At 42.7% G+C, this 26,738-nt stretch overlaps 1 protein-coding gene across 1 annotated transcript in view; it reads right to left on the reverse strand.

Moving 5' to 3' along the window:
- Nucleotides 1-26,738, reverse strand: part of CELSR1 (cadherin EGF LAG seven-pass G-type receptor 1) — a 173,213-nt gene that overhangs the window by 80,443 nt on the left and 66,032 nt on the right. The window contains exons 2-3 of the mRNA XM_086746818.1: nucleotides 20,985-21,623; nucleotides 205-427 (exon numbers count right to left, since the gene is read on the reverse strand). Of these exons, the coding sequence (XP_086602944.1) occupies nucleotides 205-427; nucleotides 20,985-21,623 (862 nt within the window). The remainder of the gene's footprint in view (nucleotides 1-204; nucleotides 428-20,984; nucleotides 21,624-26,738) is intronic.

The following is a 26,738-nucleotide window of genomic DNA, read 5'->3' on the forward strand; positions in this document are numbered from 1 at the left end:
GCACCTCAGCGGCACCCTCAGCAGGGCAGAGATCAAATGTTTTCAAACAACACGACTGCGCCCCACTCACAAGAGTCACCATTGAAAACACGCAGAGTGACCTCTACACGTAGGTAATTCGGTTGGTGACAAAATTTAACAAACACCCTCCAAGTTCAAGCAGAGAAGGCACCAGTCAGACACCCCTTCCCCACTGGGACTTACATGAGGGAGACGGTGAAGTGGAAGCGCTGCCGCAGCCCCTTGAAGGTGATGAAGGACTGTGGTGGGAAGCTCCTGGTGGTCATCTCGCAGTATGGCCGCTCGTATTCGCCCGGGGGACACTCGCACTTGAAGCCCCCGATCAGCAGGTTCACGCAGGTTCCTCCATTCTTGCACACCCCCGGAGCACAGCGGCCAGAGCGCGCATTCACCTCGCAGTACTCTCCTGCAAGGGCAGAAGCAAGATGTCAGGGAAGGCAACACCTCACCCCAGCAGCAAGCTGTGACACTCAGCTACCCAAGTGTTTCTGCTAAACGTTATGCTGCTTGCAAACTTCTGCACCTGACCCCCTCTGCAATCGAGGTATGAGCCTGTAATTGCAGGGGGGTAAGGATGCTGCATCGTCTTTCAAGTCTGAATTGTCAGGGGTGTGTGGGATAAGATTTGCCAATTGATCCTCTTGCAAATATTCAAGAACATTGGCCCCAGTTTTCCTTGGCTGCTTCCAGAACTTGTGATAAACATACAGCCGGTGACAGATAGATCTCTACGGGAGGAGGTAACACCACCCGTTAAAAACTTGCACGCTCCCTGTCAACCAAAATATGTGTAAACTGTTCCGGCGTTTCACTGTGGTTTGGAAATTGTGTAAATAGGTAAGTGTTTGCACTTCGCCTCCAGTGGAATTTGGCTTTGCTGCCCATGGTGGTGGTAGGGCATGGCTGAGCTCGTGACAACACCTGCAAAATGTTTATAGAAAGAACAAGCAGGATGCCAATGACATACTGATTGCTTCCACCTTTTCCCATGTGTCCTGCAGGTGACAGTCATTTTTTGAACCCTTCAGAGATGGGTGCAGTAACTCTCCGCTGAAGCTGCGGATTCTGCGTACCACTTGCTGAAGCCATTTTCCCTCCAAATGCTTTGTCTTTATTCCACTCAGAAGTCTGTATTAAGATGTGTTAAATGCAATACTAAAGAATGAGGTGCCTTGCTTCATATGTACACTGTAATTTTCCTGTGTTTGCCCAAAATTTGAGAGTGAATAAAATAGAAAAAAAAAAGTTCAGAAGATATTTCCTTTAAAAAACCTACTGCAGTTGGGACAAAAGCAGCTGCTGAATTAATCATTGTACAGAAAGCGAAACCCTCCATGTTTGTTAATTAGTTAACATTTACGTTTTGGCATGTGTCTTCCTAAGGCAAAAAGTGTGTTCAGATCCCACATGGAAAACTGTTCAGAGAAACTGATGATGGCATATATAGTTGAATTTTACCCAGTAACAATGTCTGACAAATAAACGTAGAGCAAAACTACACAAGACAGCCAGCTGAAGGAATGGTTTGATATTTGCATGACTACTTGCTACCAGATTATACAATTCACATTAATTCAAGTACAGTTAAAAACGTGCAAATGCATTCCTGGAGGAAAGTAAAAGCAGCAGGAGCTGTGGGCAGTGACTCACAAACAAAGGCAAATTAAAAAGGAAAGTTTTGCTCCAGTCGCTGCCCCGCAGCCCTGCTCCCACAGGTTCCCACGCCAAAGCCGCCCGCGCGGGGCGGCAGGCTGCAGCCGGCAGCACCACCGCGTCCAGACCTGGATCTGCACCTCTTCTCTATGCCAGGCTGTAAACTGCAATGGTTTGCAGCTGGTTTAGCCACTGCCCCAGCAGTAGCAACCTCTGAGACGAGGTGAGGTGGACAGCCCGGCTGTGTTGGCTCTCCAGCTCTCCTCTCACATCAGCAGCATGTGCAGGTACGATGTACGCCAGCAAAATGCAGGAGCAAACACAAGAGTGCTGTGATCATGTAGTCAGCCAAATGCATGCCCCATGCCAGTGGGCTCAGCCCCAGAGGACTGACCTGTGGTCCTGCTCCGTGCTCCCCATGACGAGCGGAGCCACCGTACAACCACCTCCTGACGAGCACATTTGTGGGTATCTCCTGGTGAACAATATCCCGTGTGTTTCAGTATATTTAAAAAGGATGTAACACAAAGCACAGGGCAGCTGAACCCATCTCTATATAATAAAAATTCTCACAGCTAAAAAATTATGAAATAAATCTTTCCTATCATCCTAGAGTGGAAGCCAAAACCTCTGAAGTAATAAACCACACAGCTGAGAGCTCAATCCAAACCTGTGCTTAGAGCTTTTCTGATTCAGCACTGATGCTCCTATTTTCTCATTTTAACATATTAAGATGAAATTATGTGAAAACCATTTATCTTCCTGTTTCCATTTATTAACAGTGAGTAGCAGGCAAGATTATGTGAATACACCTTCCTTGATACTTCAAAATGCTCTACAGTATGTTCCTCTTGGGAGAAACTGTACAGATAATCCAAGACAGAAAATCCCCTCAGCATACTGGATACACAGAACAAAGCACATACACACACATCGGATGCTCGAAGAGGACACTACAGAAAGCACTTCTTGATGGCTGTGATAAGCAGAGCCAACCACCCTCAACACACACACACACCCCCCCCCCTCCTTGTGTAGCAAAACCCTCAAAAAAACCAGAAAAACACAGTTCCTATAGAAAGACTAAATACAAGTTTGTCACTCTACTAAAAAAGTAGTAGGATGTTTTGTGAAGTAACTCTCCAACTCAGAGAGGAATGTAATCTTCAAGGCTTTCTGAAAACAGACTGATAAATTTGGCAAAGGCAAATAACACACAGGCTTGAATACACAGGGAGAAAAAGGAGCGAGCTAAAAGGAGAGATTCCTGGCACTGTAGCACGCTGTGGAAATGCCATGGCAACGTGGAGGCAAAATACAAATGCCTAAGCTGGAAGTCATTGATGGTTATGTATTGATTCTGTCATGTAACAAGAATGTAGAGACAATTTATTTAGACACCTATACAGGCATAAAGCTATTTAGGAGAAAACAAAGCTTCCAGAAAAGTTGTACTGAATTACGTTTATTACTGCTATTCATTATGATGCTTAAAGAGACAATTTAAAATAATGTAGTTCAACTTTAAATAAGATCCATTGTCCTATATTCACTCAACTGAAGCATCACGGATGTCCCAGTTACTAAAATTATTCTGAATTCTCTTTAGTCTGTAATGTAAATGAGAACTGCATTTGATGCATATTCTTTGATGTTGAATTTTCATATTTTATGTATATTTACCAAAATATATTAAAATAGTGGTTTTGAAACCTCTACAGTGACTCCAAGATATCACTGTGCTTCAAGGCACAACAGTCTACCAAGAAACTTGATAAATCCATATTTATCCTTTTTTTTCCAAAAGTAAAAAAAAAGTGCCTGAAATTATTTAGAAGCACGTCATTTTTGGCTTTATGAAATAGCCACCTCAGCAAGTATTAGAAGCAGGGCTTTGATCAGGAACACCTAACCCCTCCAGCCACACAACATGCCTTTGTGTGGCCCTTGGGTTTGTCACTTCCAAGGGCGGCCACCTCATCCCGGACACATCGCCGTCCCACAGCACTGCCCTGCGGGAGCTTTGAGGCATGGCCTGAAAACTGCCCTAAAAATTTGAACTGAAGCCTGCATGGACTTGAAGGACGGGCTGGTTGCTGGCTGGAGCCAGAGTCGGAAGGGCCTAAGGGAAGAGCTACTTGTGGAGCCGAAAAGGAAGGGATCTGCATCCGCCAGCCTTCGGGATGAAAAGCGCCTGTGTGCCTGCTCGCAGCCGAAGGTCGGAGGGCTGGGATGCACTGTTGGGGAGGGATGACTTGCAGCCCAGTGGGAAAAGAATAGTACAAAAGGAGGGAGAGCTGCTGTGCAGCGAGGGTCTGGAGGGGCTGGGGCGATAAGGGCGCAGCCCAGACAGCTGCTGCACACAGCCCGGGGTTGGTGTGCAATGTTGGCGATGCCGGCACAGCTCACCCCCTCACCCTGTGAAACTCCCCTTCGCTCCTCACAGCATTTCCTTGGCTATTATAATTTCGTTTTTCACACTGGCCAGCATTTTAGGAATCACTTTAAAAACTACTTATATATCAGAACTCTGTGAAATTCAAGCAGGAGATGTGAAGTTTCGTCCCTCCAGCTGCTAAATCTAAAGCATGCACTGTCAGATAACATGGGCCATGGCTGCCTGTTATCTGCTGGTAGATTCTTGGGCTTTGAAAATATTCTGGCCCTAGTCAGCAAACAGTTTCCTGTTACAAGAGAGTAGCTGATCTGACATGCTCCCAGTTAATATTGACGACTCTTAAAGCTGCAAGCACTGTGGCTTTTACACAGCCCCTTATGTAGCGCTTCCTAGTTTTAAAGCCCTTGACATCACAATGTGATGGTTGCTTTTGACACTGCTTCCTACTCTCAACCATCATATAATTTCTCCTATTAATTTTATGTAAGTGAGGACACCCCGATATCAACTGTAGCACAAGATCAGGCACAGTAAAAGTAGAAGACTTGGTCTCTCCTGACCTATTCTAAATATAGTAATGGAAGAGTTTAATGAATAAACAATAATTGATTATAAAAAAGTGTAAAGAAATACAAATAAGCTACTTTAAAAATGAAAAAAGTAATCTCACAATTGCAAATTCCTTGTGAGCTGAACATTATGGGTTTCAGTCAGCACACTGGTGTGCATCAATGAGCCGGCCTTTGCAGAAATCTGCCTGTGGCTTTGCTGGTGGATTGCTTGACCGTACAATGATAGACAGTGTATAATACTGGAAAGCTTGCTGGAAACAACATGATGGCATTGGAATAAATACAGAATTATTCTACACTTCAGTTTATTGCAACATGTTTCTACAATATCTCTGTTTAGAGACTAGCCCTCAAAAATTCGTACTATTCTCTGATTTTTTTTGACTGAAATACTGCATTAAATAAATATTTACATGAAGCCTGCACTGATGTTATTGTTTCTTTTTTCCAACTTCCCTAGACACGTTAATTTTTCACTCAGCATCTGTAATTATTTGACTCGAACCGATTCTCCTCTCCTTTCCTCCATCTTGCCATTTGCTCTAGATACATATTAATCTTGCTCTCCATGTTCACACTTGCTTCACCAGAATGGAAAGCATTTTGAGAAGCTGATTTAAGCAGCCAGCCTAAAACAATGTACTTTAAAATGGAAAGCAGAAACAACAAGAAATAGGGCAACTAAATTCTTCAAAGAATTCCCATTGACCCATTGCCCTATTAAAGAACTGTCATTAAAAATGTATTTGCTATCTCGCACATTACGAGAAAATAATTCTCCTTTTCCTCTAGTAAATAAACCACTGCTAACCTTAAACAACAACTAGCACTAAAGCAATCAGTGCACTAAGTAATAAGAAGGTTGTTAAAAATAAATTAGCTGTGGAATCAGCCTGGAAATCTCTACTGGGACAAGAGATAAAGAGGTTGGGGTCCAATGCACCCACTTTAGGGGTGGTTTCACTATGGTTTAGGTTGAGTGGGAGTTACCATAGTCCCCTTCTTTCCCCAAACTCATTGCACTTTCCTCCCCCTCCCTTGTGTTGGCATTCATGTAATCCTGCAGTTGACTGATCTGTGGAGCTAAGATGGCAAAACACCATTCATTTCGTTATTGTAGGGTTAGTGATCTTCTGATTAGGTTCCTCCTAGGACTGATGGGATGAATAGCACAGCAGGCACAAGGGAAGGAGGCAGGACCAGGCACCCAGGAATAAGAATGAAGGAATGGTCTTAGAAAGGTTTAACTGTTATGGAAATACAGCTGTAAGCCATTTTAGGTGGCTCGTGTGAGTGTAGTGGCTCATGCTTGACTTAGGTGAACTGGACCAACATCTTCAGCAGACACCCACCTCTCTCCACTGGCTGTGCAGGGATAAACTGCAGGAAAATTTGCCTAAAATGTAGGCCCAAGTCAAATATTGGATTTTGCCCATAAGGGGAAATTCATTACTTCAGTGGCTCTGTGGTGCATGAGCCTACCCTACCCTCAGAACCAAATGGGAGAAGTAAATCTTATCTCCTAGTAAATGCCACTTACCAATGAAACATTACACAAACAAACAAACAAGGTCTACTGATTTTATGAGAGAAGCTAGAGAGCAATTACCTAGAAAAAACAGCCAAGTAATTAAGCTGGATCAAGGAGAAGTTAGAAGCCATTGGTGTACTAGTGACCATGATTAATTTGGGGATTACTATATTCATGTACCATTCTACACAGATGACTCAGAAGTGCTATTTGAAGAGCAGAGGGAAAATCTAGGTCCCTTAGAAATCAGTGGTCAAACCCCTGCTGCCACTTCAGAGAGACCGTGCCGACGCACTCGTTCGTTAAGACTTAATACTGACACTGATGGTCAGTGTCATGAGGTTTCTACATTACACTGCTACTGAATGTTCAAATTTGAAAATATAATTTGGCCTTTCCTTTTACGTATTAATTTGTGGTTTTAGAACTGGGCCTGATCTAGGAAAATTAAAATCAGCCTCAACCCTCTTACAGGAAGAAACACCAGCTTGGGTCCAGTTTGGGGCCTCCCTCCTCCCTTTTGCTTTTTGCTCCTTTGGTTGTTTTCTGCACTATAAAGGCAGATTATGAGAAACAGGATAGAATAAAATAATACATAAATACATAAACACCCACAAGCACACACCGCACATACACACTCACACTGTTCAGGACTAAACCCCACCAACTCGTAATGACAGCTGTCCTTCGTATGTACATTGCTAACTGTTCCAGATTAAACAAGATGTATTTGCAAGAGAGTAACCTGAATTTAAAGTACTAAGCAAAATAACAACAAAAACATTCCTCTATACCTATACCTATACCTATACAGCTTGCCAAGTAGCTCTCTGAGGTAATAGATAGAAAATGATCCTATAATAAGAAACTCAGGAAATAATGTTTTATCTCTGGATCTGGTTTAATTTTTCCATCGGTGTAAGCACTAAGCTCTGAGCTGGTGGGAACAGAGGGTGCACAACTACTGCTGCTTTCTCAGCTGTGTATCATCTCTCTCCTTTACCATCACCCTTCTCCCTTCCCTGTGCTTTCTTTCACAAAGGTTCCCCCTGGCATCCCTGATAACTCACAAATCAGATTCCAGAAATCATGAGACTGGGCTAAAAAAAGGTCATGAGATCTTTAATCATGAGATGCTCCAAAATAATGAACATGAGAGGCTTTTTATTTTCTTTTATTTGCCTCTGAAGCTGTGGGGTGGCATCTGCCGGCCCCAAGGCATGTGAGAGCCCTTGGTGGTCAAATTCCAGCTCAAAACACAGGACCAAAACTGTCTGCTCTGAGGGAGCTCCCACCCCAACAGGAAGATGCTCCTTAACTTTTCTCAGCTCTTCTTCCCACTGGGGTCCTTGGGGACTGCATTCTGCTCCACGGTCCTGTAAACTCCTGGGAGGAAGAGGATCATGACAGAAAACTCGCCTGCCCAAAGAGGCAAGGGAAAGGCCAGGATCTCATCCCAACTCCTGATCCTTCCCCACTAGCAACCAAGCTAAACTGTATTTTACAAAAACAAGAGCAAGGAAAGCTCAGGTCTCCATCTCTCAAGCTGCTTCCGGCTGTGCCCGCGGAAGCACTGCGCGCACAGAGCAGCCACTGGAACGGCACTCGGTTCCTCGCCAGTCCAAAAACAGGCCCAGGATCCTGCGCACAGCACCAGCTGAGCAAAGATGTTCCTCTCTTCCTCGTCTCCTCCTCTTCCCTGGACACAAAACAACGCCAAACAAAAGACACCCTGCAGGGATGGGTGGATGGATGGATCATTTGGGATTTGGGTTTTTTTTTTGTGGTTTTGCATTTAAATGAGAAGGAATAATTCGGGGGAAAAAAGAAACAATACTGAGGAGGATTAGTGATATTTGGGGCACATCTGTTGGAGGAATGAATTAGTCTGTGGATTCCAGAAATTATGAGCATGTTCTCAAGATGATATATGCTCAGTTTGAATGATCACTGGACCTTGTCCTCTCACACAACTTCCACCAGTGCTGGTAAGAACAGAGCACAGACAAAAGCCACAACAGAGTTTTTAATACCTCTGCTCTCTTCCTCGTATATCTGCTGAGGATTAAAAATCCTCAGTCATTAAGCTTCCACTCTGTCTACACCAGATAGCTCAGCTTTCACCTTCCAGCAACGAGGCCAGGAGCAGTGTAAGCACCAAAACCACTACAAACTTATCACAATATTCCGATTTTTTTTCCTCTAGCACTCTGATGAGCAAGGAGCCAGACACTATAGTAAAAAGAGGTGAACGCAACGTGCCTGGCTTCTCCCCGCCACCTGCTCCCATGGCATCGGACATAATGACCCCCAGGCTTCTGAGGAAATGCTGATGAAAAGCACTTTTTTGGAATGTGTTAGATGTAGTGGAGGAGAACGAGAAATAAAACGTCCACGCGTTCAACCTGCCACAGCTACTTACCAACAATTTTTGCTCTATGGGATGAAATGGCTAATTTCTTAATGTTTTAATCTTTACTCTTGGCTGATTTTACAACTATCTCTAAGCTCTGTAAATTATTGAACTATTTGTTATAACGTACAGTGCCCTCACAAGGTGTCATCTCCTTCTGCATTTGACCCGTTAAGTTAAAGCTTTAGAGTCCTTTTTAGGTTCTGTCCCTCACCCAGGACTATACATAGCACAAATTTACACAAGAGAAAAAATAAACACACCAAAATTTCCAGTTTATGTTGAGTTCTGTGGCCGGTTTATATGTAAGACAATTTATCATAATGCAAATTGCACTGATTTGGGGTAAGATATGGTGATGAAGCAGTGCCTTTCAAAAGACCAAGCTTTATCTCTGGATGCATTTAGTAGAGGGAAAACATTACTGTAGATGTCAAAGATAAAAGCCAAATTAGATTATGCCATGTGTCTGCAATTTGCATTACGTCTTACTTAGAATAAATATCTTCCTAAAAATCCCACCTTAAAACCAATGAGAAATCTGGAGGTGTAAGAACAAAACATATCTCTGCATAACATCCTGATAGTCATTTGCAGAGGAATATCCCTCCTTCCATTTATTTTAATGAGACACAATCATCCTCTACCTTTACTATACATATATATATATGATTTTTTTTCCCTCTGCTCTCTATGCCCCTTGATTCATCGCCAGGAGTGTTACTCGAGGAGGGGCACATGGAAGGAACCAAAGGCTGGAGCAGCCACCGTGCCTTGGAGGACATGTTCCCTTAGGGACAGCCTTTGCGGTCTGGTCCGTATTTGCATCCCTGTGCACCTGCAGGCACTGCAGCATGGGAACCAGCTGCCATACCTAGTTCTCACCTCCTTCCGTGGGCAGCAGTGAGAAAGAAGAAGGGCACTCATAGACTCAATGTGCCTCTGCTCAGATGACAAAAAAGACTATTTCGCCACACAAAGTTGGAGTTTTTCCTAGGCACTGAACGCCATCACTGGCACCGTTAATTCCTCAAGGCTGTTGTTCCACAGGCCATTGTGGCCTCACATCGGGCTTTTCAAAACATATTAAACTATTTACGTGAATGAGGAAAGCAAGCAAGGCGTGGTGGCTGCAGTAACATCTTTTATCAAGGGGAACGCAGGAGTCGGAAAACCAGACATGCTTCCAGGCACCATTAGGCATCCCGCTGATTTTCAGCCTGGTTTCCCTCAGCTGCTTTCCATAAAGTAGGACACCAAAGGGCTGCAACTCCCAGATCCCAGATCTGTAGGGAAGGGGAAAGCTCTAGCACTTATTTTTGAGCAAGTTAGCATCTTGAAGCAGTTAAAAAAGGAAATATATCTGCAAATAACTGACCTCAGAAAGACAGGAAGAAAGAAAAGGGCTCAGGAATATGGGAAAAAGAAGATCAGGGTCTCCCTTTCAATGGCAAACATCACTTTTCTTTAGAAGAGTCCAGCCCTTATTCCACTAAGATCCCATTTAATTTTCTCCACGTAGCTGTTACAGACTTGGTGCTTCGGCTCAGAAGAAGAGACAAAGAACAGATGAAACCATCTGCCCCTGTCCTCAGCAGCCCGCTCAGATTAACTGCACAAGCAGCTAACTCTGCACGCCTCCACTAAAGAAAGAGTGCTGAGAGCCTGCATTTTGTGTTTTCAAAAATCAGAACTTTTCACAGGAAAATCTAACTCTTGCAACTTCTGCGTAACACAACACTATGGTAAAAATGACGGCATTTAGAAACAGGGAGACCTCAAATCAAATCATGCTCCTTAACATCCTAGGTGGTCCCAGAAGCTCTGGTGGAAAGAAGCATAATGGTCAATTAGTGAGAATAATTGAAGAGTAACCATAAAATATTAATAAAGCAACTGAAAGATGCTAAAAGTAAATCTACTATTGCAATTACATCTTAGGGGGCTAGGATTTTAGAGCTTTACATTTTCATTTTATATCAGAAGTATTAGGTTAAAAGAAAATTATACTTGAAAGTAGTGTATAACTGTCTTTATTGTGGATCGTATGGGTTCAGAGGTTTTGCTTGACAGAGTAGATAGAACTGGCAAAAACAATCTGATGCTCATCAAATTTCTGTTGTTACACACCGAAGGCAAAATTTGAAAAAAAAATGTCCCTTTGCTTGTCAAATTAAAAGGATTAGGGTTAAAAAGATAATCCCATAATCTTATGTTTTGGTAGTCTCAGAAATATTTCCTACACAGGTCAGTAAACATAAACTGAAAACAAAATGCAACTTAATGAGTGAAGCTGGCTTTTTCTTAATGACTCTTGAAAAAGCCATTGTAATGTCTCACACAGCTCACACAGAAAATCTCAAAATCAATGTATTTTTAAATCCCCAGACTAGGTAGAAGTTTAAAAGTTACTTTTAAAAAAAAAAATTTAAACAGACTCATCAAAAATGAATCCAGCCAGTTTCCACAATTTGTACTTAACTCTTGTTACAAGAGTTTAGTAGACTAAAATTCAGCCTTTGTGTAAAATATGGTTTCATTTTAAAGTAACTTTAAATGATTACAGTCATGTTAGAGTTAATATACTTTACTGTGTCATCTAGACTGTGTTTAATTATTAATATAAGACACTCATCTTCATAATAATGTTTCTTACGATATGAACATCAGTGTGCTGACCCCTTGAAGCTGGGTGGCCTTATCCAATTAAAATATGTTTTAAAATTATTATATTGGAAAATGCTGTATAATCACTCTCATATGCCTAGCTACGGAGAATTTGAGAGACAGCCTAAAGTACCTTCATTTTGATTTTTAGAAACTGAAAATTTGGGCTGACAACTGCTCGGGAAGCTGCGATTCGGAGGCGGCGTACAGTGAGGGTCGCAGAACAAAACCTGCCCCAGGAGGAGCAGGGCTGGGATGCAGGCACTGAACCATGATGCTCTAAACAAAAGAGCATTTGCAACAACAATGAAGTTGCGTTTCCCACCATGGTCTGCACAACTGTATTGCAAAACTGTAATTATCTTGATGTTCAAAGCCAAGTGCCTCAGTCTGGTGCTCAACTGTCGAAACTTTCAATCATCATAACACAAAGAACAGACACACAAGAAACTACTTTAGACTTTTTTCCTCCCTAACAGGGCATCATCCTGATATCCTCATGTCTGCACCCAACCATCCTTCCTGCCCCTTTCCTGTTGTTTATCTACTGACGAAAACAAAAATGTTTAACTTGGGAACTATAAATATGTACAGAAACCCTGTATGTTTTCCGTAATTCAGTCTTACTGAATTTTAAAGGGGCTTCTCAGTTTTGTTCCCCAGTTTTGTATTTACAGCCAGGAGAAAAGGAGCCCCACTACCTTGTTCCTTGGAAGTTAAATTTCTTATTTGTTTTGGAAGATCTAAAATATTTCATTCCAGCTTTCCTGGAATTTCTTTTTTTAGCCTTCACCTCTGATATGCTGTGAACATTGTGAGGGGCTTTCCGGAACATGAGGCACATTGGAAAAAATACTGTCTCATTATGATTTTATCTTCCCCACACATAACTTAAAGGCAAATTGTTGGGTTTTTTCTCCTCCTTTTTCTTCTCCTCTTTCCCTGAGTTGTTTTCAGTGAGGAAAATCCAGCCAAGACACCTAGCCATTGGTGAAAAAGCCCACTTAAAGGGTAGTCTAATAGATGGGCTATTTGGGCACTCAGCAAATGTATGTCTGGGTGTATCAGAATGCATTTGTGTGGCTTAAAATTTTACCCAGCTAACCTTTCTGACATTAAACTACGAGAAAAACCCCCAAGTCTCATGTTACACAAGGTTCATCTTGGCTAAATTAATGAAAATACAATTGTAAGCGATGGCCACAGAGAAGCTGACCGTTGTTTAACAAACTATTTAAAATATCTGGATTAAAGCAAACCTCAGTGGTACAGTTTCTCTCAGGTCAATGTTCTGCAATGCACATATACGTTCAGAATTATGACAGCGTGTGGGAATTTAGCTACTTCAGTGAGGAGGGGTTTTACATGCATCTATAAAATTATAAGATCAAATAGCTCCACTTCATGTAATTATGCTCCATCTTCCACTTTTTTTTTTAGTCATACCAATGAAGATAAGCAAATGTGCCTTAACAAAGGTTTTAAAAAAGCCTGGGAGAATTGTGACTCCCATTTAGGTGTGGTAAGAGAAATCCCATCAATATAAAACCAGGAGTACAAGCCAGGAGCCTAAAAACTGCTGACAATGGATGGAGTAAGATCGTTCAAAAATAAATATATGTACAACAGGTTAAAGACAATAAAAGAGATTTCAGGTATACTAGAACAAAGGGAATCCTAAATTTAGACTGGCCCATTGTTAACCAGAATGCCAGTAGAAAATCTGAGGTGCTCAGTAGGTGTCTTTCTTCCACTGAACACCAGTGACCGATAAGGTCACACTCACAGGCCATTTCTTGCCAAGAGGTGGGAAGGAGAGGCCAGGTGCCGGAGGTGGGCAGGTACCCACGCCAGGTTAGCAGTCTGCCTTGCTCCTGTAAAGCCAGCTGCCTGAGAGCAAACATGAGCTTAGCCTGGCGTGGCTTTAGGGTCGTATGTGTTACTTTCACATCAGGGATTTAACAAGATTTTACTTTAACGAAAGACACTGAAGCCAATGTTAGCCATGGCAGGGGGTTGGACTAGACAATCTTGGGTTCCAACCCAAACCATGCTATGATTATACCTGGCCATTGTGGTTCGATATTAAACACCAACACTGCAGAAGAGCTGGGGCAGCGCTTGTTCATGCCACAGAGTGCGCTCGTAGGCCTCTCACGCCTGCAAGCTCCTTGACTTCACATTGTACAGCCCAGAATTAAGAACCTACCTTCTCCCCATACTGTAACCTAATCTAACAGGCATAAATGATGTTAACAGCAAGTAGGTGTAAAAATGCAATTGTAAGCATGAAACCATTCTCAAACAGGCTATTGCGCAGGCTCTTTGGACACTGATTTTTAGCAATATTCTACTTGAAATTATCAACAATGGCAGATGAGGGGAGGAGGTAAATTAAGAGAATAGCCCAGCCACACAGCCAGCTCAAGAAGAAGCAAAAGACAACAAGCTGTAATCAGTAAGGAGGATTTCCTAGACCCTGAACTGTTTGGAAGAGCTGAATTCCTAAGTATATTTGAGATTAATTACTAAGGCGGTTTCTGAGGCCAGGGCTAAGGGATTACATTGGCGTGCGATCTGCTGCTTGCTTTTACAAAGCGCCATCGCACCTCCATTGCGGGAGCACCCAGTAAGAACAGAAGTCTTGTCAAACTGTTCTAATACTAATTAAAAAGAACAAACACAACATTAGGTCTGTAGCTAGGTTTCCACATGACAGCAAAGGACTTTGATCACTGCAAGTATTTCCACTCTTCAGTGAGTCCTGTGAATCTAATATAAACTCCAGACTTCCAACATTCATCTCTTGTGACTTGGTGACATGGAAGAGATGAAGATGCTGTGCCTCAGCTTCCCATCCCTTTGGTGAGGGGGCACAGCATCGTCTTGCTCAAAGGGGTGTCTCAGAGGCTTCCTTTGCCATTAGTAGTTTTTGCAGACTCTGTAATGATCCTTAGATGAAAACTGTTTTGTACAGGCACAGCTTGTAATGACCTGAAGTCGTAGTCCTCTGACACTATCTCTAGATAGACCCAAAATCAAGAATTTTGCCATACCTCTTAATCTGAATACTCAAAACTAATGCCTATTTACAGGAATTCATGACACAAAACGGACATCATGCTAGAAGGAGAGAAAGGAAAGCAAGTATCATAACTGACTGCTGTGCTCTTCAAACGCAGCATGCACTGCCCAAGAGCCAACAGAAGACTTATTACCCATGGCTAATTGCAAAGAATAGGTTCTATGGGTTCCTTATATGTTTAGATATTAAGTCAGCTCACAAGATGACATCTGGGGTTCATTGCTTTTTAGCATGGGTAAATGCAACGGTCATATGGGGAAACTTCAAAGCACTGAGAGTAAGATTTATGAGACGCTACATCTCACAGTACATAGCTGAGTGGTGAAGATCATAAAAAGAGAAAATGATCGGCTTTTCCAGCTTTTGCACCAGTCATGCTCTAAAAAATGTTTGGAGGAGTTAAGCTCTGCCTCTGGACCATTCTCTGCACTGCTTATGGCATCCTCGCCAGCTGCCCAAGCACTGAGAGCTCCCAGGGGCTTGGAAGGGGCCCTAGCCTGAGAGGAAACAGAGATACCCATCTGTACGTAACTGCTGCCAACCACAGTGACACAGCTTGCCATGTCTACACCAACAGAGATGTCTGCTTATTCAATAAAGGCAGAAAAGGGCTTTCCTCACAAAAATGTTATACTAATAAGACAGAAACTTAAAGACTGATGGAAAAGACTGTGCTGGGACACAGAATCATAGAACAGTTAGAGTTGGAAAGGACCTTTAAAGATCATCTAGTTCAACCCCCTTCCAAGGAGCAGGGACAGGCCTGATCAGATCAGGTTGCTCAGAGCCCCATCCAACTCGGCCTTGAATGTTTCCAGGAATGGGGCATCCACCACCTCTCTGGGCAACCTGTTGCAGTGTTCCACCACCCTCAGTGTAAAAATTTTTTTCCTAATATCTAATCTAAATCTACCTCCCTCTATTTTAAAACCATTACCCCTAGTCCTATCACAACAGGCCCTAACGAAGAGTTCCTCCCCATCTTTCCTATAAGCCCCCTTTAGGTACTGGAAGGCTGCTATCATGTCTCCTCGGAGCCTCCTCTTCTCCAGACTGAACAGCCCCAACTCTCTCAGCCTGTCCTCACAGGAGAGGTGCTCCAGCCCTCTGATCATCTTTGTGGCCCTCCTCTGGACTCGCTCCAACAGGTCCATGTCCTTCTTATGTTGGGGGCTCCAGAGCTGGAAGCAGTGCTCCAGGTGTGCAGAGAACAAAACTGAGGAGTACTAATCATAAGCAAACAATCATTTATCTCTCCATCAGATGTGAAAAAGTTATCTCAGCTGCAGTGACTGACAGGTCCACAGCAATTAAAGGGAAAATGTGTTGCAGTTATAAAGATTTAGTTTCACTACAAACATCAAAACAACACAGCACTGCTGAAAAAGAAGAAAAATTTATAGAACTGCAACATTATACAGACTTTCACCGGGGTGCAGCCACCCTACATAAGCTTTCTCATGGTATTTCCATACAGAAGCTGCACGAAAAGGCAACCAGGTATTCTCCTCTGAGGCACCAAGAAACAATGTAAGTTATTAGAAAGCTGATAGTCAGCACTTGACTTTTCCTGCATCAGAATCATCAGAAAAACTTCATAAAAAACTCTCAAGACCTTTGCAAATGGGAAAAGATACAACGTTCAAATTATGAAAATTATGCAAATCAGACAGTATCCTAATAGCTGCAATTAAACTCTTGAAAATGAATATATTATTTTTAACAGTATTAGACCTTGCCATGGTTTTCAAATGTTTATTATAGAAGTGCACCTGGAATCCAGCAGCATAACTTTAAAGACCTGGACTAAAGGACACTGTCAAGGTAACAATGATACAAAACACTTCACTGCCTTCACTGCATCGCCTTAACACTTGAGTAAGGTATCAGGGAGATGACCCACAAAGTTGTCCCATAATGTAGACAATATCTCTACATTTATGTGAGTGTTTGGGAATGACAGAATTTTCTATTTGGTGTTTTGTGGCAAAGACAAACTCGGTCACAGCTGTTTGAAATTGCTGGCAGAGCCCCACAACCCTGTGAGGACAAACTTTGTTCAGCCTTGCCATTGCAAACCCATGGCCTTTCAGAAGCTAAACAAGGAGTTAAAGATGCCGCAAGGAACCTGAAGGAATCAAATGAAGGTTTGCTGCACAGGATTTTGGTCGTTACACACCTACGATCCCACCGCTCTAGCAGAGCTGCACAAGTGTAACCAAGAGTGGAATTTCAGACCCTCTTGTTGAAGATAAAACACTCATTACAGCTACCCTGGCTGCCAGATTTCTCTACTTGAAAGCTGAAATTCTCCCAAATAAATCTCTCTGGCCTGAAAAATGAGAATCTGCTATCAGACCCAGCTGGGAAATTACTATCTGAGGAATGCATATACGTAAAGATAACACAGAAGCAAATCTTCACATTTACTTTTACTGCTGTATGTTTGCAAGAGCCAAATGCTAAGAACTTATTAAACAATATGGATAGAGACTTCTGGCATGATGCTGTGAAAACAGCTATAGCTACCTTCTCATGATGCCAAGTCAGAATTCTTGGTGGCCAAGTTAGATGTCATGATTCCTCATGTTAACATGGTATCAGAAAAATAGATTAGGAGGAAAAATGTATAACACATAAAAGATATCTAATTGCTGTATTTGATTACTAGAAGATTTACAACCACTTAAGCTTTTTCCCCCCTCTGAAGTGAAATCCAAGGAGAGATGCAGAGGATATGGGAAATTCTCTGATGAACTAGAAATTGCTCCTTGCTACAGGTTAGGTAGCAAAGGAGACAGAGAGTGCCCTGTGCTAAGGAGAACTGTGGGAACATTAAATCTCTTCCTTATTTCAGGGATTGGGGTTTTTTCCCCCTTGGAATGCTTTTGTTCTGTGAAAATTACATTTTACTTTTTGAGAGCAAGACCACGGAGGAGAGTGGTTGCAGTGGCTGCTGAGCAGCAGGACCACGGGCATCAAACTGGGGTGAGAGCTGCAGGAGCATCCAGCGATGGCAGGCGCTCGCTCACAGCAAGGCAGGAACCCTGGGAATTCACACCCAATGGTGACTTATGTCCGCAGTGGTATGTCCTACAGGAAGCATCAGGATGGGGCCAGAAGTACAGCTCATTCAGGAACCGCTGCGGCAACTATCCCACCAAAACCAGTGTGGATGACAGGAGGCATTTGCTCTTCAGGGGTTTGCCCCTGGGGAGCACAGACAATTCCACCTCTGTCCAAGCCTTCACCTACAGTTCATCTCAGCTGCTTCTGCAGCGCTCAAAGATACGGGAAATAAAGCTGGAAAAATTACACAGGCTTTCCACAGTGTTCAAGTTCATTAAATCTGTTTGCGTAACTTAAATTACGTCCTTTAACTCTGTAGCCATGCACACAGCTCCCTGCCATCAATGGCACGATTGTTAGTGTGTACATTGTGCACTTCTCTGCGCTAATTTGTATATAAAGAAAAGAAGTTAAAAGGGTCGCTACTCTGAAAAAAAACATGATTAAAAATAAATGTCCTTCTTCACTCATGTCCCCGCACCACAGGAAGTGAAGCTGATTCCAAACCACCCCAAAATAGCCAGTAATCAGGTTTCAGAAATATCTTGAAGAAGCTCAGTTTACCTTTATGCCCGTAACAGAAGACTCCTGAAGACAGAGAAACTTTCATCATATATAAATGACGAACAATTAGATCAAAACAAATGGAGGGCTTCAAAGCAGGGTGGAAAAATGGGGGGAAATTCCATCCGATTAAGATAGGACATAATTATCTTCTACAGGAAATAAACGCTATATTTTTAACAGGTCACCAGTCAGATAGATTCAGTACAGGGTTATGATTGTGTAGTGATTTCTCATCAAGTTGCAGCATATCTGCCCAGACAGATGACAGATCTTAGTATTTTCTTGTAATTATTTTTCTATATAGGCTCTTAATTGGGTATTGGAAACGTGAGAGCTCCCAGAGCAGGCTGCATTTCATTGACTATTACCATTCCTATTTCATCTTTTACAATTAATTCAAAGATTCATAAATACCTCATATTGGTATGTTACTACACTGAGTTAATACCGTGGTAACTTTTCTGTAGTACCAGGATCTCCCAGCTCTCAGCCTTAGCAATTCTCTGCTCAGTCCAATTTACGATCGTTGCATTTTGTGAGCCAATACACACTGCTGCTATTGAGTTCAATCTATGCTGTTTAAATATTAAATAGATATAAAATCTGCATCACTGTAAACAGTAAAGATTTATATACAAGTGGAAAGCACAGTATCATGATTAATAGTTATAAACTGAACTTGCCAAAGGATATGACTGCGTTGAAGAAAGGACAAAAAATCATAGGTCAAATAAAACTTCTTACTGGAGAAGTATCTTTATAAAATATTTCTGGTAATAGATTACTTGTTGATAACATTTTCCACCTTGTTCTGTAAAGTGGATGAAAATCAACCAATTAATGGCCACCGTATGTGGGTAAGTGTGTCAGGTTTGATGGAAAAACATTCTCCTGCAACACAGAGCCTTAAGGCACTGACGTAACACAAACCAGCCACAGAGTAGATACTAAATTTCTACTGTGTTCATTCAGCAATAAAGCAGAAATATTCAATAGTATTTGTAGCAATCTACAGGATAAGGGATTCCAGAGCCTTCTTGATCATGGTTGGGTGTGTTTTCCCCTGGCCAACCTGACTGTGATCACGACCCAAACTGTCCTTCCAAACAACAGTGTTCCACTGAAGCATAGTTAACTCTGAAACCTAAAGATGGCAAGGCTGTAAGCAGTGCTCACTCCTTAACTTCTGATCACTTTAAAATCCTGGCAGCAAGACAGTTAATTTTTACCTCTACAACTATGCACTGAATATACAGTTACAGATCAAATCTTTCTTTGTGCATGAATAATATGGTGCCTCTCCTCTAAATATCTACCGTGTCTGTTCTGACTACAGCGTTAATTATTAAATATGTTCATCAATTATTAATATAAGATTATTCTCTTTCATTTTTAGAGTATATTTAGCCTTTTTTTCTGAAGATTTCTAGGAAAAGATCCTCAAAATATAATGTAGGAATGCACGCTGTTCCAAAACCCAAGACATGGATTAATTAACTCTATTGATATGCATATCTTTGTTTAATGAAACTTGCTACTTCTAATCATTCCTTTTTATAGTATAATAGTACATAAACATGTTAAATTAAATCAACTGGTCATAAAATCTGTTTTATGATGCCCAGTGCTGCACGTATTTTGCATTAGCTGCATGTAATGGATAATGGACTTCTTAAAGTATTTCAGTGTGGAAGTCATTCATGAGAAGTCTGGCAGGAAAATCAATCATCAAAGACCAAATACCCCAGCCATCTCATGGCTCTATTCAGAGATTCATCAGTCAGGAAAAAAAGTTTGTCTGCATCTCCTTAGGAAGGTCCTACTGCCCTAAGCCCCGCTCTGATCTTGAGGACTGAATCTCCTGTTCCCCTCGCTGGGGAAGCCCAGCTCGCTTGCTGCTGCCATGGCCCTGCTCACTGACTCTGCGCTCCTTCCACCGTCACATTTTTAATCACAGCCCTAAGCCAAAAGCCAGGGAAAGCGAAGGAAAACCCTTCCACCTAGAGGGCTGGATCCAGCCCAGCAGGCATACACATCATCGAGATTTTCTTTTACATGGAGACTTTAAATAATTTATGTTTTCAATTTTTTATAACTTCAGTAGTGAGAGGCAGCATTGGGAACAGCCCCCTCTGCTTCACCCCTTGTCTGTGGGGGCCACAGAAGACATTGCTGAGCTGTCAGCATAAATTATGGCCAGCAGCACGTCAGTGCAGAACACTTAACTGCATGTGCAATTTCAAATACATAAATAATCACATTGACTTCACTGAACCACCAGAAAACATTCAGCTAATATTCTTCCATAACTTCTCAAGAGTATTTGAGAAGCAGCACTTTGATCTTTATTAGCTGTCAAGTCCATGATGCGGCATAGTATGCTCCCCAGTAAGCTGCTGGAGACAGGCCTGGGAGCAGCTACGTCCTTCTGGAGTTTATCTGGACAGATGCAAACTGGAGCCGACTTTCAGTACTTCCCATAAATGTGTATTACTGCAGTTGCGTGGGACCATGAACCATCCTCATGCTCTGCGCTCGCTGACAACCAAGCATTGATGACCTTCTACCCAGACTGCGCACCCTCACTATACCCTGGTACGAGGGGATTGCTAAGGGGCCAGGATGGCGTTAACACGCAAAACCATGAACCAGGGGATGTGTCCCACCTTCTTCCTTCCAGACAAAAGAAATGAGTTTGCATGAAGAGTTTTGAGAAGAAATTCACACAATGAGAGTTGCTTCAGCAGCTGCATGGCCCCTGAACGGCCCAGAGCAACGTGCGGTTCCTACCACCATGTGTGCGCTAAGATACAGGGCTCGCCCTAAGTGACATGGGACTTACCCTAAGTGACGTGTGACACTCACAAGCCTTCTCTCGAACCAGAAGGCAGTGCCAGGAGTTTTTCTCACTTTAACTAAGAATGTCAGCAATTTCAGCTTGACAAAGAGCTGGCCTGGCTTCTGGTCTAAGGTATAAATCATGGGTCAAAGATAAGATAAACACATACCAGTGTAGTCCTCGTAGCACTCACAAGTGTAGCCCCCTTCTCGGCTCCGGCACAGCCCGTTGCTCCCACAGGGGTTGGAGTAGCAGAGGTCAATCTCCGTCTCGCAGTAGTCACCTGTGAAGCCAGGGGGGCATCGGCACCGCAGCCCGTTGATGGGATGGATGGGGCGGAACAGGACAGTGTTGGAGCTGATGAACGGGGCTGAGCTGTCGAACTTCAGGACAGAGACACACTTCATGTAGTTCTCACAGGGCTCGCGCAAGCAGATGTTGTCATCAAAGGGAAGCACCCTCTGCGTGGAAATCATGGTAAGCAGGGTCCTGTTGAGGTAGATCTGCTCCTGCAGGTCCTCGGAGGGGAAGAACTTGTTTCGAATGCCACCAGGGAGCAAAGCCGAGAAGGTCACGTTCAGAATATTGGAGCTGACGTCTGTGTCATTTTGGATGTTGAAAACGAAGATGCCGTCCTTGGTGGTAGAGAGCACTGTCGCCACTCCCTCCACAAAGAGGGACAAGAGGGGAGAAAGGAACCTTTCCTGGGACATGTTCTCCAGCCTCACCGTGATACTGTTGGTGAGCATGTCGTCTGTGATAATGGTGACGCGCAGGGTGCAGACTGCTGTGACACTGTGGACACCATCTGAAGGGAAGAGAGAAAGATAACAGCGATATCAGAGAACAGGCTTCAACCTAGGGTCAGGGAGGCTCCCACAGTCTCCTGGAAATAAAACAGACCTGTGAGGCATTTCAGGGCCCCGGGATGGGAGAGGGAAATGTATCTGCCTTCTGCAGTGACTACAAATGCCTTTACTCAGGAAAAAAAAAAGCAAAATCTCTTAAGGACTGCAACTCAAAGGACCAGAGACATCTTGAAGAGCCTAGAACACCTGAAGAACATCTCAGGCACACAACTGCCAAGGGCTAGTGAGCAAATGGGACAGTCTGAGAGCACCAGAATGGCCACGGGGAAACCAAGGGGAAGGGGCTTCTCACGATAGTGACTGAATGGATCTTGACACAAGTCACTGCTAGTCTACAACCGGTGCTGGGAAGCTGTCACTTTTCACAGCACAACACCAAAATTATATTCTCCAAGCACTATCTCAGGCTTAAGGAGCCAGACAGACAAAGAACTGTGACCAGAGCTTTAGATAAAAGTCACCTAAGGAGACATGTCTTTGCATTTGAACACCTGAACTTCTTCATTCCTCACACCTAACTTCTTCCAAATACTTTATGAAAATTAGAAAAAAAATGAATAAAATACGTCTGTATTGACACTTAAAAATTCCTCCATTTTATTCTTCCTTTAAAGCATTTCTGATATTGCTGTGGATGCTCTGCAATAAAACCCGTAAATATATAAGTATAGCACTAATACCTGATACTGGACTGAGAGATGCCACTGCAAAATCTCCGTACACACTGAGGCATACAGTCGTGCTGTGAATGTACAAGCTCTAGAATATTCTATCATTATGAAATATAGCTGTGACACGGTGAGTGCTATTAATCCAAATTCAATGAAAGCATGGAATGGGAAGTTGCGTCGTCACTGAAACCAAACCACTTAGTTTAATTCTGTCTCCTTGCTAACATTAAAGACTCATTAAGAAAATATAGATCGCATTGCAGAAAATACGGTTAGCATTATGGCAGTATCTAGAAATCCTAGGAGAGATCAAAATTGGCTTCTGATAGGAAATGTTCCTTCTCAAAGATCTCATAGTGTAAATAAACAACCAGAAATGGAGGTGAGTTCATCTCATGAAAGAGATGAACTGGTCTGAGTGGCCAATATCAGGCTCACAGAGTGGTTAAGAACTGAATCCAGTTCCCCTGGGTCCCAGCTCAGTGCCATAGTCCTGGCCCAAAATAATCCAGAAATTGTTTCACAAGTGACCTGCTATTACATTTATTTCAATTAAACCATCAAGTACGTGCAGAAATGGATTTTTAATCACATCAATGTAAAATCACAGCAGAAACTGCCACTGAACAATCTAAACCCAGTGTGAGGTGCAAATTCTAATAGCACAGATTGCTGAAGGCCATTTTCCTACAGTTTATCTCAGAGTGAAAGTTTATGACCCATTGTGGTCTCTTATAAAAGGCCTTTCAAGAACAGAAAAATCAGAATGGCTCCTTTCCTATTCACTGTCACCGCTACACCTCAAGTGCTGTTTTATTTTAAAAAGAAATGTATTGTTGGAAGATTTTTCCTCCAGTAATACAGTAGCAATATAGTAAATTATGGCAGCATAATTAACCAAACGGCTTTTGACGCCCTCCTCCTGGTCAGGTTATCTGTAAAAGCTCAGCTGTTGACTTTTTTTCCACCCAGAAGCAGCTTTTAGGCAAACAGAAAAATCTTTTCTCCTGTGTGCTACTTTACTACCACCCAGCTAAAACCAAACAGTTGGAAGAGGTCATTATTCAGGGGCATCTGTTTGATGTGCCCCTCACAGCAGCTCACGTCCCAGCCTTCCCTTCCTCCCAAGTTTGCCAACATCTTTATCTCCTCTTCCTCAGACTCCTTCTAGAAGCGTGTACTTTCAGACCTTTTAAAAATGATGGGGTAGCCAAAATCCCCATTGCAACCTGCTCCTCCTCCTGCGCAGCCTGCGGATTTCCAGTCACCAGTCAACACAGGACGCACTGTATTTTCACAAACAACATCCTTAGACAAGTTTACCCACTTCTGCCCACTGCCCGGCTCATTCCCCTGGAAGGCCAGAAGCAGAACCAACTATTCACATTTTTTTTTTCCTAAAGCTATTGACATTTGCCTGCCTGTCCCATAGGGTGCCTGAACTATTTTGCTATTTGTTGCACAATACGCTACAGAAGTTCTCTCATGCCAGCGAGAACGCTGGACAATGGGCCCTTTTCTTAAGAAAACACTATGATCTATAGCCCATGGTATGTATAGCAAGAGGACAAAATACGATCCACTGTCTGACAACGCACTAGAGTCTACAAACTGTCATAATCAATATCAACTGTCACAATATGCAAGAGCTTCCCAGCATTCACAACAGCTATTCTGACACAGTCAATAAATCACGGGAAAAAGCCCGGTGTCAGATACTACACAGCCTCCTTGTTCCGCAGGCAGCACAAAAGAAAACCGAGCACAGACGCAGAGCTGCAAAATAAAGTTATGTTTTAAAAGCCAGTCTGACTTTGTGCAGCCCTGCTGCAGTGCATTAAAATAAAGAGAGAGTAAAAAGGAGCTGAGCATGTGTACTACAGGCAACAAAGGAGCGGCAGGGCTGTACAGCCAGCTGGACAAGCGCCTCTTTCATATCAGCGAGGCTGAGAGCAGCATCACGGGATCTGATCATCTATTCATTCAGAAATTCGTGGAAAGTTGAAACAAGCTGTGGTTTTATGGGACCAAATTAGGATCCATTCTACTCTCAACAGACAACATTCGCTTTGAGGGCTGGAACAAGTGCAATAAAGAAAGTGGAAATTTTGTCCTTTCTTTATCGGGAACTGAATTAAGCCCTAAATACACAATAATATATGTGTTTTGAGATTCACAAGTGAAATATCCCATTAAAGTTTCAAAGGTTTACTGACAGAAATGTCAGAAAAAGAATATTAGGAAGTCCTGTTTTATGGAGTGGCAGTACTTTATGGCCTTTCACTCTCTGACACGCCTGCCATCTGCAGCTCTCCGATATACATGCACAACCAATCTGTTATTTTGCTAAAAAAGCTCTAACAGTCTGATTTTTCAAAGGTCTTATGACACAGCTACAGGAAGTCCCTATCATGTTTTAGCAGATGCAAGATGGCTTCAGTCAGGGCTGCGAAACACCCTTCAAGTGATGGCACACAGCAGAAACTCTGGCTGCACTTTACTCTTCGGAGCAGACCTTCACACAGATGCATACATACATGTACGCAAGGCTTAGCTGTCACCGATTCTCACAGCCATCATCTGTTTGGCCTCAGCAAACCAGCTGGATGCAGGAGTCTTCCTGAAGGAGCTCTAAAAACAGGAGCCACGCTGGCAGATAGGGTTCGTAGGCATCCTGCCAGGAGTGGCTGGAGCAGCCGGCCTGGATCTTAGCAGCCCAAGCCACTGCCACCCAGATAGCCTGAGAAAATGGAAATGCAGGATGGATCAAGGAGGAAGATAGGATTTGATCCATCTTTTTGCGGGGTTGGCTCCTAAATCCCTTGTACCAATGGTTTTTGTCACTCTGTCCTCAAGTTTCTCTTCCGTAAAGTGGGAATAACAGCACTCACATGTACATTGTGGAGTAGCGGGTGCAGGTGCTGAAATGGTGAGATACTGGGGTAACGAAGGCAACATAAATACCCTGAAAAAATCACAAAAGGTTCTTTCAAAAGATGTTGCAGCCAAGTTTATAAAAAGCAAGGTAGAAAGACTAAAATAAGAGACTCTTAACGAGTAACACACCAGTGAGTGGACAAAGAGGATTCTGGATGGCCGGGCAGACGCACGGGAGAAGAGGTATTCATTCCAAATGCAGTCCCTGCACACTGAATTTATATCCTGGCAATATTATTTTATGTACGCTTTCTGCAAAATAGATCTCCAGACAGTAGAAATCAAAGCAGACTGCTGTCTTTTGTGTCACTGTCATTGCTCAAGATGCTCCTTACAAACAGAACTACTCATGTTCCTCCTCCATCAAACTAATGAAAAGATTTAATAGCAACCACATACCCTGACACATTACAAAGAAAAGAGAAGACAATAAGGCTGACAAAAACTTGAACCTCTTTAAAATACACAAATAACTAAGAATTGATTAAATAGTCATTGTTTCATGATTACCTTTACTTTACAACAAACCCAATCAAATCTGAGACTTTAATCTCAGCTTTCTATCTTCTGGCAGTCCATAAACCAAAGAATTTTATTATCTAGAAATGTAAACACAGCAAAGTTTAAGTGAAATGCGTATTTGGCAATGGCAGAACCTAGTCAGAAAGGTTCTTTTATTTTTTTTGTACATTGGTAGAAATAAAATAATTAACACTTTTTTTGGCTTATTACATACGAAGGTCTTAGAACTAATTATGAAAGCTGCATATTTTCTATGAATACTTTAGCATCAGAGCTTTCTTTCACAGATATCCCAACCCACATCTATTCTAATTCTGCTTTATAACGCATCTGGAAATAACAGATGTCAGAGTTTATGACAGCCATGCAAACTCCTTTGCCAGTAAAACATAGAATAACTCCAAAGGTTCACATAGCCTCTTGCTCTTCCCAGTTCATCAGAAGCAAGTATGCCCACGGGTAGCAGCTATCACTTGATAACATGCCTTTGAATGATCAAACCTCCATCCCCCATTGCTTCCAGCCATGTCTTTACATATGGGGATTAATACATACACACCTAGTCAAGGACTAAGCCTTGATTTAATGAGGATGCCATACTTTCAGTGTTCTCTCTGCCGCTTGGGCAGCAGCAGCATATAAGTAGCACCAGCTTGCAGAAACTGAGTCCGCAGGCAGTACTCGGCTGCCTGAGCAGAGCTGGAACCCAAACCACGCTTCCTGCTGAGCAAACAGCAGTAAAAAATCAGCAGATGTCCATAAAAGTGAGATGCATAGTCCTGCGCTAAGCTTCAGGTTGCCTCAGAAAGTCTGCAAGTCTTGCAGTGAAGACTCCCTTCCTTGTGCGTGTGCTTCCACCACCATGGAAACAGATTCAAAATGCGTAAAATATCATTGTATTCATATCATCCCTTCCAAACCACT

The sequence above is a fragment of the Chlamydotis macqueenii genome, chromosome 1 (genome assembly GCF_036417535.1).
Source record: "Chlamydotis macqueenii isolate bChlMac1 chromosome 1, bChlMac1.mat, whole genome shotgun sequence".
Lineage (NCBI taxonomy): Eukaryota > Metazoa > Chordata > Aves > Otidiformes > Otididae > Chlamydotis > Chlamydotis macqueenii.